Source organism: Vombatus ursinus, unplaced genomic scaffold (genome assembly GCF_900497805.2).
Source record: "Vombatus ursinus unplaced genomic scaffold, bare-nosed wombat genome assembly UNPS02013950.1, whole genome shotgun sequence".
NCBI lineage: Eukaryota > Metazoa > Chordata > Mammalia > Diprotodontia > Vombatidae > Vombatus > Vombatus ursinus.
Window position 1 is genome coordinate 2251448 of NW_020953728.1, and position 15068 is coordinate 2266515.

A 15068-nucleotide genomic window follows, 5' to 3' on the forward strand; every position below is an offset into this window, starting at 1 on the left:
CATTCAGTATTCTCCAGAGGTGTATCATATTTGCCTTTTCTGTAATTCTATTCATCTCCTTAATTTCTTGTTTATGTTATGGTTAGATTTATCCAGGTCTGAGAGGAGTAATTTAATCCTCCACTTCTCTTGATATTTATCTTCACCTTCTCCCCTCTTATTTATTTAAATAATCTATTTGTGCACCCTGATAATGTCCTAGCCTTCCTTCCCCCCCCCCCCAGTATTTTTCTCTTCCCTTTTCTTTGCATTCTTTTCTTAAAATCTCTAAGATTTAATAGAACCACTACCAAACCTTGTCTAATTGATCTTCCTCTGTGAACCTCAATGATGGTCAGAAGGGACACGTATCATCTTGCCATATTTCAAAGTGAGCAATTCATCCTTATTTAGTCCTTTATTACAGTTCATTTATGTTTACCTTTGTTCATTTCTCTTCACTTCTGTGATTAGCTGTAAGCCCATATCCCTTCTGAAATGATAGTATTCCAAGTTCTCTGCATCTTTTTAGTGGTGACTGCTATGTTCAATCCTGATTTTGGCCCCTCTTTTCTTGAACTCTATTTCTGGCTGCTCGCTGGAAGCTTTCAATTGCGGCTTTGATATTCCTGGGAATTTCCATTAAAAGGTTTCTTTCAGCAGGTAACTGGTTGTTTCTTTCTATTTCCATTTTGCCTTCTGTTTCCAAGAGATTTGGCAATTTCTTTTAAACTTTCTTGGAATATGATGTCTAGCCTTTTTTTGGGGGGTCAGATGATAAAATGATTATTACATTTTTCTCCTTAATCTAGTCTCCTAGTCAGTTGTTTTTGCTGTGAGATACTTTACATTTTTTTCCCTTTTGCTTAGCATTTTGACATTGTTTTAATATTTCTTATGTACTCATGAAGTCATTGGTTTTTACTTGGTGCATTCAGATTTTCAAGGAGTTTGTTGCTTGGGTAAGGTTTTGTACCTGTTGTGTTGAGCTTTTCCCCTTCCAATTCTTTCTTGCATTGCTCTCATTTCTTTTTCAATTTTTTTTCTCACTCTCATTCCATTTATAAAAAATTTTTACTTTTTTTTTTTTAACTTTTGGTTCATCTCTTCTAAGAATTCTAGTTAGGTTTGTCTGAGGCAGTGCTTGTGGATGTTTTGGAGTCGTTTTCTTTTTCAGCATTTCTGTCTTGAATGTCCTGGCTTGTGTAACATTTTCAAAGATTCCTAGCTGTTCCAAGATTTATCTTCTGATTGTCCTTCCCTAAGCTTTATTTTTATTTTAATTATTAACACATTTTCTTTTAAGTGTATATTAAATTTAATTCAATAGTAACAAATTTACTATTTGTTTTCCCTTAGGAAACTCTTTTTTTTGTTCTTTGTGTATTTTTAAATGTTTTTAAATATTTATCTTCTTCCTTTTTCATCTTTAACCCTACCCACTAACTCATCCTTAACACCAGTATGCCTGTTGTGATCCTGTCATAGAGAATGCCACATTCTCAGAGTTGTATCTAGCCCAAAGGCATCAGAGAAACACATGGAGCACATAAGTAGACTTTAATATATTACTAATGATTACCAAGCTGCTAGGCATATAACATAGTACTCAGAATACGTATCATCAGAAAAACAGAATGGCTCCCATCATGCTAGATAGGTTCTCTATAGATGATTTATTAAGAGGCGGGTAAGAATTGAACAGGATAAGAAGATGTAGTAGACATTGTAGTCCCCACCATTGGAAGTAAAAACTACATCAGTGAGCTTCTGTTGTTGTTGCTAAGTCTCGTCTGATTCTTCGTGACCTTATTTAGAGTTTTCTTGGCAAAGACCCTGAAGTGGTTTGCCATTTCCTTCTCCAGCTCATTTTACGGATGAGGAAACTGAGGCAAATAATGACTTGCCCAGGGTCACATAGCTAGTCTGAGGCCAGATTTGAACTCAGGAAGATGAGTCTTCTTGAATCTATGCCTAGCACTCTATCCACTCTGCCTCTTAAGTTGCCCACACATCAATGAGATTACAAATCCATTAAATAAAGGACCTTGTAACACTGGATATTTAAGTCCACAGCAGCAGTTCCCTCAAGACTACCCTTGAGAAATATACCAGGAATCTTAAGAATTTTTTTCCTTTTTTTCTAAAAGTACAATTAAGTCAACTTCAGAAAATTAAAGGGAAGGAATTTATAATGGCATACCTAAGTAAAATTCAGATGTACACCAACCCATTCTATTTCTCTTTTCAGAACCTGCCTAACAAAAAATAAAATGTTTCCTTTTCTGTTTGTTCATCATGCACAGCATTCCTCAACTTGTATTCCAACCTTAGATTAATTCTAGAGGAGTTTGTTTCCAATTTTGGAAGCTTTTTTTTTTTTTTTTTTACTCATGCAGCTGTTGTACATTTTGACCTGGTACTTTTGGATGTTGTACTCAATGGTGTACTGGAACATAATTAGAAATGAAATGTGATTGACATTGGAGTACAATTTGCAGAATTTTAAACTGTTTTTCACTGCTACAATCCATTCTGAGATTAGGTGAAATTTTGTCATTTGATGATAGTTCTTGTTCACTCATAACTGACTCTACGTGACTACATTTAGGGTTTTCTTGGCATAGATACTAGAGTGATTTGCCATTTCCTTCTCCACCTTATTTTATAGATGAGAAACTGAGGCAAATACAGTGACTTGCCGAGGGTCAAGTGTCTTCCTGACTTCAGGCACAAGACCATCCACTGTGCCACCTAGCTGCTGATTTGGTGATAGAGATGACTCAATTAAAGTTGGGGTTTTTTTTCCCCTTTTCAGATAGGATTTAAGTTGCAGTGTATCTGAATGGGAAGAACTCAGAGCAATTGTGCTATGAGTAAAGCTTCTTGTATTTATGTTTTAATAGCAGCTTGAGAGCTCTGTGCTCTCTACTAGGACTTGAAAGGTAAATTTCAGAAGTATCAGAGGTTAGATGACAATGACTGATTTTCTATCCCATGGAATGAATGGTGAGAAGTCTGTAAGCAGTAAATAGTAGCAAATAATTAAACATCTTATATTTGAACTTTGTTGATTTGACATTGGCTATTTTTTTTTTTTTTGGCTAGGCATTGGGATTAAGTGACTTGCCCAGGGTTACACAGCTAGTAAATGTTATGTGTCTAAAGCCGGATTTGAACTCAGGTCCTCCTGAATCCAGGACCAGTGCTCTATCCACTGTGCCATCTATCTGTCCCAACATTTGTTATTTTTTTTTAACAGTCTATAAAATCTAAGTAGTCCTATTCCCTAGGGGCTTTTTGTATATTTGGTGTCATAGCTAAGATAGTGGTTTCTAAACTCTATAGCAACACCCCCCCCCATTTTTATAAAAATATCTGTTATACTAACCTACACAGTCAAATGCAGCAACCAGTTCTGCAGCACAACTTATCTCTCATGATCCTATGTTGACTGACAGTGACAGATGTCAGTATTTAGATTCTGAATGTGCTCTCTCAAGTTGATCTCATTTTTGCATAGTGTATTAAAGGAAGAACAATGCCTTGCCTGTCAGTTGGAGTGAATTTGCTTTGCTAGGTTAATTTTTTATTGATTTGTTGCATTTTGTCTTCATGGGAAAAAAGTGGATAAATTCTTGTAGAAGTTCAACTTGAAAACTTTTGGCTGTTGACTTTTGGGCAGCCTCTTCCGCTTTGGCTAAGAGAGCCTTATACCCAAGAAGATGAGCTCTAAGGTTTAGAAAGTTGTTAAGATATCAGAAAAAAAAAAAAATTCTGTGATTTTAGAAATAGCTGGTTACTCCTAAATGTTTTCTTTTTTGCTTTAATGCCACTTTTATCATATTGGTATGGGTATTCCTTTCCCCACTGATGCAGTATCATCCTTGTTATCTTGTTATCCATCTTTTCCCTAAGTTTTTCATGGAGATTCTGCCCAGCCACTGTTAGGCTTCCGAGTTCTTCTTTATCTTCAAAGAACCACTCAGCTATCCATCTGATTTCTCATTCTCCATACATAACTTAAGTACCTCCTTTTCAAGTTATATCTAAAGTCAATGCCTTTTATGCTGCTGTTATACATAAGTCATCGTTAGTAATATGCTTCAAACTGCTTACGCTATCCATGCATTTCCACTGCCCTTTAAGTTACCTTATGTTTTGATTTTTCTGAGATAATGGTTTTCTGTCTTTGCATCAGTATGACATCACTTGGAGAGTGTTGATGTTAAAGAAATGGACTTTGTAGCAGTGAGAAGTTTACAGTCATTGACCGTGTTGTACATTTGCAAAAATGAAGTCTAGCCCAGTCTCCTACTTAATTTTGGGCCCAGCTCAGCCCACTGAAATACCTGTCCAAAATGTATATATTGATGGACTAATTCAGCTAGTTATTGCCTAACAAGGTATAAGTAATAATTTAGGCAATATTTTTCCAGAGTGGTTGGTTTCACTGAGATTTTGTAGCTTGATGTAAATAGTGTTATATTATGTTTTATTAAAACAGTCTCCAATAGTAAATACATAAGGGGAACAATTACCAGTATTCTGGTAAGCACATTTGGTGAATATGTTATCTCTGTTGTTAACACACTGAACAGAGTTGAAATTATCTCTCTAGTCCCATCTTTGATGAAGTCCTGTGTCATTTTGCTTTACACATGAAAGACACTTTATCTGAGGAACTTTTATGAGACTGAATCAATTTTGTTTTACTGAATCAAATGCCTCTTCAGTATTAATGACCATTATTTTTTATACTTTTAAGTCAGTTTTGTAACCATGATTAATTTAATATTTTTATATTTTAAGGTTTACATAAAAAGGAGTTGATTGTAGAAAACTATTTGTAAAAGGTTGCCTTTTTCTTTTATGTTTTCATTGATGATTCTTATTCTCATAAAGATTTTATAGAAAAGGAAGGAGGGAGGAAGGGAAAGAAAAGGAAAGGAGGAAAGAAGGTTGGCTTAAGTGCCCTGCTGTGTATGTACCAGATACTGTGCTAAGCACTTTGAAAATATTAACAGATTTTATCTTATTTATTCCTCACAACAACCCTGGGAGGTAGCTGCTATTATGATTCCCATTTTATAGTTGAAGAAACTGAGGCAGACAGGTTAAGTGATTTGTCCAAGGTCAAACAGTTAATAAATGTCTGAGGCTGGATTTGAACTCAGAACTTCCTGACTCCTTGCTCAGTTCCATATCCACTGCACCACCTAGCAACTTCAGCATGACTTGGCTTAACTAGACCTCATACCAAATTCTTTGTAGCCATATTTTGCACAAAACTACTTTTCAACATTTTTTGAAATCATACAGCTATACTCTTTCAGTGTTTTCCTCTCTAATGTTTTACAAATTGGTTTGAGATCAAAACCAACATTGACATGGATAGTCTTGTCTTTGCACTTGACTAGGAGATTAAATATTTACTGACTGAATTGGTTTCTGTTCTCATTCATCTTCATTATTGTGGATATTGTTTTACTTCGTTTACATTTACATGAAAAAGAGTAATGGTCAAGGCAAGTCTTTTATTTTTTTTCCTAAAGGGCAACAACTTTAAAAAATTGGTTACATTGAGCGGTGCAGGCAGTGCATTCTCATCTTTATGCTTTGTTATTGTTTACTGTGACCATGGTTGTAACTAGTGGTATGACTGCTAGACAGACAGCCAAATTTGAAGTAATAGCAACATTAAGAGCTTCTCTTAGTAGCTTAGTAGCTAAGATTATATAGTTTACCATTGAACCAATTAGTAAAAAACCTTTCTGGTGTGTACTGGTGTGTATCTGTTAGAATTTGTTACTATAGCCTTGAACTACCTGTGCTCACTTCCACACCTTAAGAAGGCAGTTGAAATTTAGAGGAAGAATTCTAAGGTAGATAGAAATTAATCATTAAGCTCATTTAATTCCTTGTCAGTAATAGAATAAAATTGTAATCAAGTCATGTTTCACAGCTTTAGTTTGAATTATAGAGCTTGTAGTATCCAGAGATTATCTGAGAAACTGATTTGATACCCTCCTGCCCTATAATATAGAAGTCTTTAGCTCAAAGAAATATTCACAATTTTCTGAATCTCCTAATCTGTACTGTATATGGCCTCAATGCCCTCATTTGTAAAATGAGAAGATTAAAGATGTGGTAGGTTGGTAAGAGTATGAGATTTGGTGTTAGAAGATTTGAGTTCAAATCCCAGTTCTTTCTACTTGACCTTTGTATAACCTTGGATAAGTCACTTAACCAATTCTGCCTCAATTTCCTCATCTATAAAATAGAAATGAAGAGAAGTAGTGTAGAGAGCCATCCTCAGAGTCAGGAGGAACAAATTTTCACCTTTGTCACATAGTAATAGTGTGATTGGGCACATCACTTGATCTCTCAATGCCCAGGATTTCATTGGTTACTTTAAAGAGAGCAGAGGCTGAGGAGTGAATGAGTGAGAAGACAGGAAGTGAATTCAGGGACTATAAACAGCTTTTTTTCAGGAGTTTGGCTGAGAAAAGAGAAGAAAGATGTAGTCGGTTGGTTCATTGTTTTGATTTTTTTTTTTAAGATGGGGAGATTAGGAAATAGGGAAGGATGTTAATAATTCACAATAGTGAAAGATATTTGTTTCATGAGTAAAGTTTAAATGCCAGTTTTTATTTTAAAATAGGCTTCTCTTGCTTATGTCCAATGTCCAGCTAAGGAGATATCTCAAAGTCAGGTTAAGAAGTAGTTTTTGGGGGGTAGCTAGTTGGTACAGTGGATAGAGCACCAGCCCTGGATTCAGGAAGACATGAGTTCAAATCTGGCCTCAGACACATAACACTTACTAGCTGTGTGATCCTGGGCAAGTCACTTAATCCCATTGCTTAGCCCCCCCCAAAAAAATAGTTTTTGCTCGTAGGCTTTTAAATTTATAAGAGGCAGATATAGTGTCTCTTTTACTTTCTATGTACATGTGATACCTGAGAAATTTTTTGATTTGATAGTGGCATGTATGTATGATAGTGTATTATACCACCAAGTTAAATTAGTTTGGACAAAAATAATAATACTGTTATCCAAAGTGGGTGATGGGTTCTTCTTGTTCACATTAAAAAAAAAAAGGCAAAAAACCTTCTGTACCAATCAGACTACTTTGAATTAAATCAAACTGTATTCTTCCTGTTCTGACTTCATAATACATAGGGATAGGTACTGGGCCTGTAATTTCACTGGTGTTGGGAACTCTTAGATAAAGAGACCTACCAATGCAGGTCATCATTTCCTTAACACAGAAAAGTTAAGTGATTTGCCCAGGGTCACATATCCTGTGTCAGAAGTAGCCCTTAAACCCAGGTCTTCCTGTCCCTGAGTTGACTATTTCCCTCTGCCACCTAGAAGAGGCCTTAAATATCATCTGATTTAGTCTCCCCTTTTTACTGATAAGGAAACTAAAGCCACAAGAATTAAAGCCATTTGCCCACTGTCACATAGGTAGCAAATAGCAGAACTAAGTTTCAAATCCAGGTCCCCTGACTCTAGATCTAATCTTCTTTTTCAATCCCTATAATAACACATTCCAGTGTCAGTATTTGGTAAGAATTTTACTGTCATAGTTGAAAAATATAGTTAGTATAGTTAATGGCCTGGGGATTTCTTACCTTTGTTCCAAATAAATATTATATGCAAATGAATACTTTTAGTAATAATGTTTAAGCTTTACTTTGAGCCATCTGAGAGGAAGTATGTGAGAGAGTGTGAGCCTGAGAAATGAGAACATTCAGGTGATGCATACTTGTGAAAGACAAATTCTTTATGTAGTTGAATGAACACAACAGAAAAATTTGGAGTAGAGATGACAGTTTTTGTTAATAGCAGTTTAAGCAGAAAGTGAGACATTATATGTGGGTGGATACAGAAAACTCAACTAAGAATTGCTTCTTTTATGTTCTCTGACACAGTGGGCAGGCATATTCCTTGCTCTGCATTGCTGCTTCCAGAGTCTAGACGTTTCTTGTGCCATCTCTCACAAATGTCTTTTAAGGTTCACTAAATCTGTCTTGGGCAGCTTGGTGGTACAGAGCATAGAGTGCCAAGCCTGGTGTCAGGAAGACTGTGTTCCTGAATTCAAATATGACCCCAGACATTGACTGCCTGTGTGACCTGGGCAAGCAACTTAAGCCCTGTTTGCCTCCATTTCCTCATCTGTAAAATGAACTGGAGAAGGAAGTAGCAAACCATTCCAGTATCTTTGCCAAGAAAACCCCAGATGAGGTCACGAAGTCAGACATGACTGAAAACTATGAACAAATCTGTCTTATCACCTTGTCTAAATTCAAATTGTAGTCTTTTATTTGGTACCTGGTTTAGCCTTCCTCTCCATCCCAATCCACGCACTCATACTCGGGGACTTTAGTATTCATGTTGATTCCCCTTTATCTTCTCACCTATAATTGTGAATTCTGAACTTTGTTGGATGATCTTAACCTCCTATTCATCTTCACCTCACTTGCCCTAAAGCCAGCCGTCTTTCTTACCATGACCATCACTCTTCCCTTTTCTGCTAGTCCTCCACCCGTTCCCTGATTTCACTTTTTGTCGTTTCATAATGTTGACCCTCGTTCGTCTATGTGCTGTCTTCTACCCTTTGACAGTATGTTTTGCTAAACTCCAACCCTTGAAAAGTTCCACAACCCATCTTCTCATTCCTGCTACTGAAAACCACTGGAAACACATAGGGTGACAAAGTCCACTCGTTATTTAATCGCAGCAACTGTCCATAGAAATCCTACTATTATTCCTTGATTGATTTTCCTTCCCCAAAGAAGTTTTTCTAGACCTTATTTTCTCAAGCCTTGTAAATCAGTCTTCTTTGCCAGAAATTTGCCTCTTATTTTTTGAGAAAATGAGGGCTTTCTGCTGAATTCTGTTCCTCTTTCACACTTCAAAACCCTTTATGTTATCCTCCATTCTCTCCTCCTAAGCTCCCTTTTCCAGGTCTTACCAGGGCTGGTTCTTTTACATGTATCCTTCTCTCATACTTTCTTCCTGAAGATTTTTGTGTGTGATGGTTCTTTATTTATTCCTAGTGATTCCTGTTTAGTGTCCTTGTGTAATCATCATTTTTCTCAGTATCTTTTTCCATTTTTGTGAGTTTAATTATTGTTTCTGTACAAATAATTTCTAAATCCACATATGTAGTCTTAATCTTGCCTGGATTCTAGCTCAATCTCACCAACTGGTTGCTAGGTATCTTTGTCAGATACCCCCTTTGACATGCTGAAATATACAGCATGTTTCTTCACCCCTCACCTTCAAAATTCCCCTTTTCTTTTTAAATATCCTAGTCAAGCAGGTTCACAAACTCAGTCATATTTGACTTTTCCCTCTCTCCTTACCCCACACATAAGTTACTTTATTACATGCCAAGTCTTGTTGTATCTCTACATCATCTTTTATATCCGGCTGCTCTTTTCCATTTATGTGGCGTTATCAAGCCCCCATAGCCTCTTGCCTGGACTACAATAATAGCCTTCTAATTGGTTTCTCAGTTTCCATTTTCTTCTCTTCAGTAACTGTCAAAATCATAAGACATAGATCTGACTATGTAACTCCTCAGCTCAAATCTTGTTAGTGGTTTCTTATTATGTCTCTATATACAATAGAAATTTCTTACTCAAACGTTTAACTATTCTCTAAACTCATCATTCTGTAAATGTGTTTTTATACAGGTTGTCCCCTAACACCTCAATGCTCTCCCTCCTCATATCTGCCTTCTAAGCATCCTTAGCTTTCTTTATGGCCAAACTCATTTGCTACTTTCTATATTCCCAATTCCCTTCTCATCCTTTTGGTTGTTAGTGTTTTCTAACTCCCCAAATCCTCTTGTTTATTTTGTATGCAGTACAAATATTTTAGTATTAATTATCCCCTGTACCTAGTACAGGGACTTCAACAGAAATACTTAATAAATACCTTTTGAATTAGATAGTTTCACTTGTTTTTGCATTAGTTTAAAATTTTACTTAGATTTTTTTCCAGTTGATGTATTAGAATTGCATTCTTAATTATCAGTGAATTGCCTAAATAGGAAGCTTATATTTATATGTTCTTGAGAGAAGACTCCTCAATTTTCCCCTCTCAAATTCTCCAACTCCCTTGCTTGATCAACTTCCTGTTACTTTTAGAATCCAATAGAATATCTTTTGTTTAGTATCTAATGCCCTTAACCTGGTTCTAACTTACCTTTTCAGTTTTATTACATATAAGTAAGCTTCACACACTCAGGTTCCAGCCAAACTGACTTTCTTGCAGTTGCTGACACATGAAATTCCATGTGCCTTTGCACAAGTCCAAATTATATTTTTTTCACCTTCACCTTTTAGAATCCTGTTTCCTATAGAGCCAAGCTTAAGTACTATTTCTTACATTACTAGTTTTCCCTAATTGCTACTATCTCCTCACAAAAATTACCTTGTATTTTGTATATACTTATATTTTTACATGTTGATTTTTCATATTGAATGTAAGCTCTGCTTTCTTTTTTTGTCTTTGTATCTATTAACACCAGCACAATAGCTAGCACCCAGCAGGTGCGTAAAAACAGATGCTTGTTGATTGATTCTTGTGAGGCAAGTCCACTGAGTTGGTAATTCATTATAAGTTGTAGATGCATATTCCTACTGTGGAAAGAGCACCTTAATTTTAAGTCACAGGATTTGGATTCAAATCATTTTTGCTACTTGTCATTCATGTCAACTTGGGCAAGACTCCTAATTTATCTCGTCCTCAGCTTTCTCATTTGTAAATGATAGTGCTCATGATCTGTAAGGTCCCTTGTAGCTCTAAATCTATGATCTTGTGATGTATATAGATAAAGATCAGACATTAACGTGAAAGGCACCTAGTTATCATACATACGGCTAAAGTCAGACTTTCCATGATAAAATAAATTTGTTACTTTTAATTAATTTAATTTTAATTAAGTAGGTAATTTATGTCAAAGATTTAGCCCTGACCATTTCTTTGAGTTGATTTTCCATAATCTTTTGGAGATTAGTAACCCACACCAGTTACCTCCCCTGCCATCCCCATTCCTTCACTTATTTTCAATCTCTCCCTGTCTCTACTGGTTTATTCCCTCCTGCCTACAGACATGCCCATAGCTCCCTTATCCTGAAAAAAATTCTCACTTGATCCTTCTATTCCTGCTATCTATCATCCTTTGTAACTAATCTTGAAAAGACCTCTACTTTCTCTCCTCATTCTCTTACATGCTGGCTTCCGACCTTATCATTCCACCAGAGCTGCTCTCTCCAAAATTACCAGTGATCTCTTAAGTTGCCAAATCCAATGGCCTTTTCTCAGGCCTGATTCTTCTTGACTGCTCTGCAGCCTTTGACACTGTTGATCAAACTCCTTGATAATTCTTCTCTCCAGGTTTTGAGGACACAACTCCCTCCTGGTTCTCCTTCTGTCTGACCTCTCCTAAGTCTCCTTTGCTGGCTCCTCCAGCTCCCTGTCTCTAACCATAGTTGTTTCTCCAGGGTTCTGTCCTCAGCCCTCTTCTGTTCTCCTTCTCTACTATTTGTTGATTTCATCAGTTCCCATGGATTTAATTTACATTGTTATGCTGATGATTCTCAAATCTACCTTTCCTTCCCCAGTCTTTCTGTAGACCTCCAATCTTGCATCTCCAACTGGCTCTCGGACACCTTGAGCTGGATGTCCAGTAGACATCTTAAACTCAGTATGTTCAAAATAGAACTCATTATCTTTCCCCCACCCTACCTTCCCTCTTATTGTAGAGGGGACTATCCTCCTAGTCCCTCAGACATGCAACCTAGGAATCATCTCAAACTCCTCATTATCTCTCTCCCACCTCCCTCCCCCCATATTCAATCTATTATCAGAGCCTGTCGATTTCACTTTTGCAACATCACCCCTTCTCTTTGACATCACCACCCTTCTAGTGCAGGCCTCATCACCTTACTCCTGGACTACTGAATTAGCCTGCTGGTGGGTCTGTCTGCCTCAAATCTTTCCTTACAATCCATTTTCCATTCAGACACTAAAATGAGTTTCCTGAAACACAGGTCATGTAACACCCCTGTCTGCTCCCACTCCTACCCCCCATAATCAGTACACCCCAGTGGCTTCCTCTTGCATCCAGGACCAAATACAAAATGCTGTTTAGCATTTAAAACCTTTTATAACCAAACCCTTCACATCCCCACCCCCTTTCCAGTCTTCTTACACCTTATTCCCTGGTAGGTATTCTTTGATCCAGTGACATTGCCCTTCTGGCTCTTCCACTCCATCTCTCAGCTCAGGGTATTTTCTCTGGTTGTCTCCATGCCTGGAGCATTCTCCCTCTTCCACTCCCAACTACTGACCTCCCTGGCTTCAAGTCCCAACTGAAATCCCACATTCTAACCCTTCTCAATTCCAGTGCCTTTCCTTTTTAAATTATTTCCCATTTGTCCTGTATATATAACTTGCTTTGTATATATTTGTTTGCATATTATCTCCCCTATTAGATTGTAAGCACCTTGAGGGTATGGACTGTCTTTTGCCCCCTTTTTTTTAGCCCCAGCTTTTAGTAGGTGCTTAATAAATGTTTATTGAATTTAAATGTAATTTAGGGATGGGGACTGGACCTATGATGTCATTGAGATGGGTAAGTCTCAGATGAGTAACTCTCCCTGTCAATGAAGGTCAGCACCTCCTCTGCAATTTACTGCCTTAGAGTTGTTTAAGAGGCCAGCTCTCTATCCATTATGCCAACCACAGTACTGTTTCTTTTTTTTCACAGTACTGCTTCCAAAAAGTAAGAAGAAGCTTTTCAGTAGGTAGGTCTACAAACAAGTATGAGTAGTATTTTTAGATAGCCTATAGTCACTATAATTAATTACTCTCACTGACAAAATTATTTCAAAATATATTTCATAAAGGAAGGTTAAAAGTATAATCCATAGTGAACAATAAAAATTGGATAGTGTATTCATGTATTTCAATGGCACTTTAAAGTCTCTTATTCTCACCTGGACCGCTTTTAAGCGCCCTTTCTACTTAAAACAACAGACAATTCATACTCATTTTCCAATGTCAAACATGTAACTTCACATTCTAAGATTTCTTCTCCTGACTTTCATTTTAAAGTGGTATTGATAATGCAGAGGCAACGTGGAGCATTGGATAGAGCTGACCTTGAAGTCAGGAAGAACTGAGTTGAGTCCCTCCTCCTACACATACTGGCTCTGTGACTCTGAGCAAGTCCCTTAACCTCTCAGTGCCCCCAAGCAGCTTTCTAAGGCTATGAATGCACAGCAAGTGCATCTGCTTTCCCAGAGGAAGTTCTTACTGGGAGCTCCCTACATCGATGAAATCACAGGTCCAGTCCAAATCTATGTGTGTATGTATGCTTTGTATTGAGTGTGTAAAAAGTACAGCATGTGAGATTTCTATGTATGAGGGCTGATCGATTTCTGTGTCATTTTATCTCCCTCTGAGAGGTTTTTGCCTACCTTAAAGAGGGGGAAGTTGAAGCAAAATGGTGGTGTTAATCCATTTATAAATTGTGTAATTATAAATTTTACAAATTACAATTATTAATTTACGTATTTATAAAGCCTAATTAAAGCTAACTCAAAAAGTTAAAAAGTTGGAATGTTTTGGAAAAGAAAAAACAATGTGGCACCTTTTTAAAATAGGAAGAATATTTTACATTTTCTGTAATGACATTGACTGCCACCATTCATTCTGAATTCTCTTTTATTTATGCTATTCTGCTTTTCTTTTGAAGTCAAAATTAAGAAATTTTGATGTAGTCAATGAATTCCTGTGTAGAATGTCTTAACATAATGAACTTTTGTTTAGTACACTAGTTTTTATAAAATCATTTTTTGAAATGGCAACAAAGTAAGTTACTGATTTTTTTTTTTAAGGTGGTTTCAAACACCATCACAGGTTTTTTACCATGCAGCAACAGAACATGGAGGGAAAGATGTATATCCAGGGCAGTGCTTGTGGGAAGGTTGTGAGCCTTTTCAGCGACAGAGGTTTTCCTTTATTACTCACTTACAGGTACAGTTTTCTTAATACTCTTTAAACAGGAAACAATCTGATTGAATTAAAGAACTTAATACATTGTTTTTTCTTTTCTCTCTCAAAAAGGATAAGCATTGCTCAAGGGATGCTCTGCTTGCAGGATTAAAACAAGATGAATCAGGACAATTAGGAAATCAAAAACCCTCCAACAAGTAAGAATCATAAAGCATAAAGAGAAGGAACGAACCAAAAATCAGAAGAGATCCTTAAAACTATAGTAGGCAGTAGGATTAAATAGAATGAGCACTGGATTGGCAGTCAGGAGACCTGGGTTTTAGTCTTAGCTTTTCTACCAACTAGCTGTGTGACCATAGATAAGTCACTTTGTTCTCTGAGCATCCACTTCCTTGTCTGTAAAATAAGAGTAGGATAGGTAATGTGTAAGTTGTTTTACAGCTCTCAAATAATTTGATTTTATTTCATAGACATTAGTGGGGTGGTCTTATTCCTTTTCATGTGCATTGGACATTCATGGGCTTATGGAGAAAAAACCTTTCACAGAACTAACTACTCTTCCTAGAGGCTAAAGTGACATATCTTACAGCTATGTGTAGTTTAGTTTTTAAAATGAAAAATGCACTTTTTTCTTCTATAAAGTACTTCTCTTTTTAGGTTTAGAGGTATTATGGTACCTAACAGTAAATACTCCCTGCTACTGTGTGTGCCAAGCACTTGGGGAGATACAAAGATAAATAAGACACTGTTGCTGCCTTCAGTACACTTACAATCTAGTAATAAATACTTCCTGTCTCATCAGATCTATTTTCTTGAATGGTCTGTACCATTAGACAGCTCTTTTTTAGTTATTTAGGATTAAGTGAAGAATGAAAAACATTAATTCTTTCACGTGAAATTTTTAACATAATACTTAGTCTCAGTGATTGAATCAGAATCTACTTCAAGTTTTCCATTTATAATTATTTTAGTCAATACAAATTTTTTATATTGTAAAGTTATAAGAGAAATATTTTCAAGACTTTACTGTTTTGCTTCAAGCATCAGCA

At 36.5% G+C, this 15068-nt stretch overlaps 1 protein-coding gene across 1 annotated transcript in view; it reads left to right on the forward strand.

The window, feature by feature from the left end:
- ARID2 (AT-rich interaction domain 2) overlaps window positions 1-15068 on the forward strand; it is a 208469-nt gene that overhangs the window by 189141 nt on the left and 4260 nt on the right. Inside the window, exons 17-18 of the mRNA XM_027858933.1 lie at window positions 13902-14040; window positions 14131-14216. Coding sequence (XP_027714734.1) covers window positions 13902-14040; window positions 14131-14216 — 225 coding nt within the window. The remainder of the gene's footprint in view (window positions 1-13901; window positions 14041-14130; window positions 14217-15068) is intronic.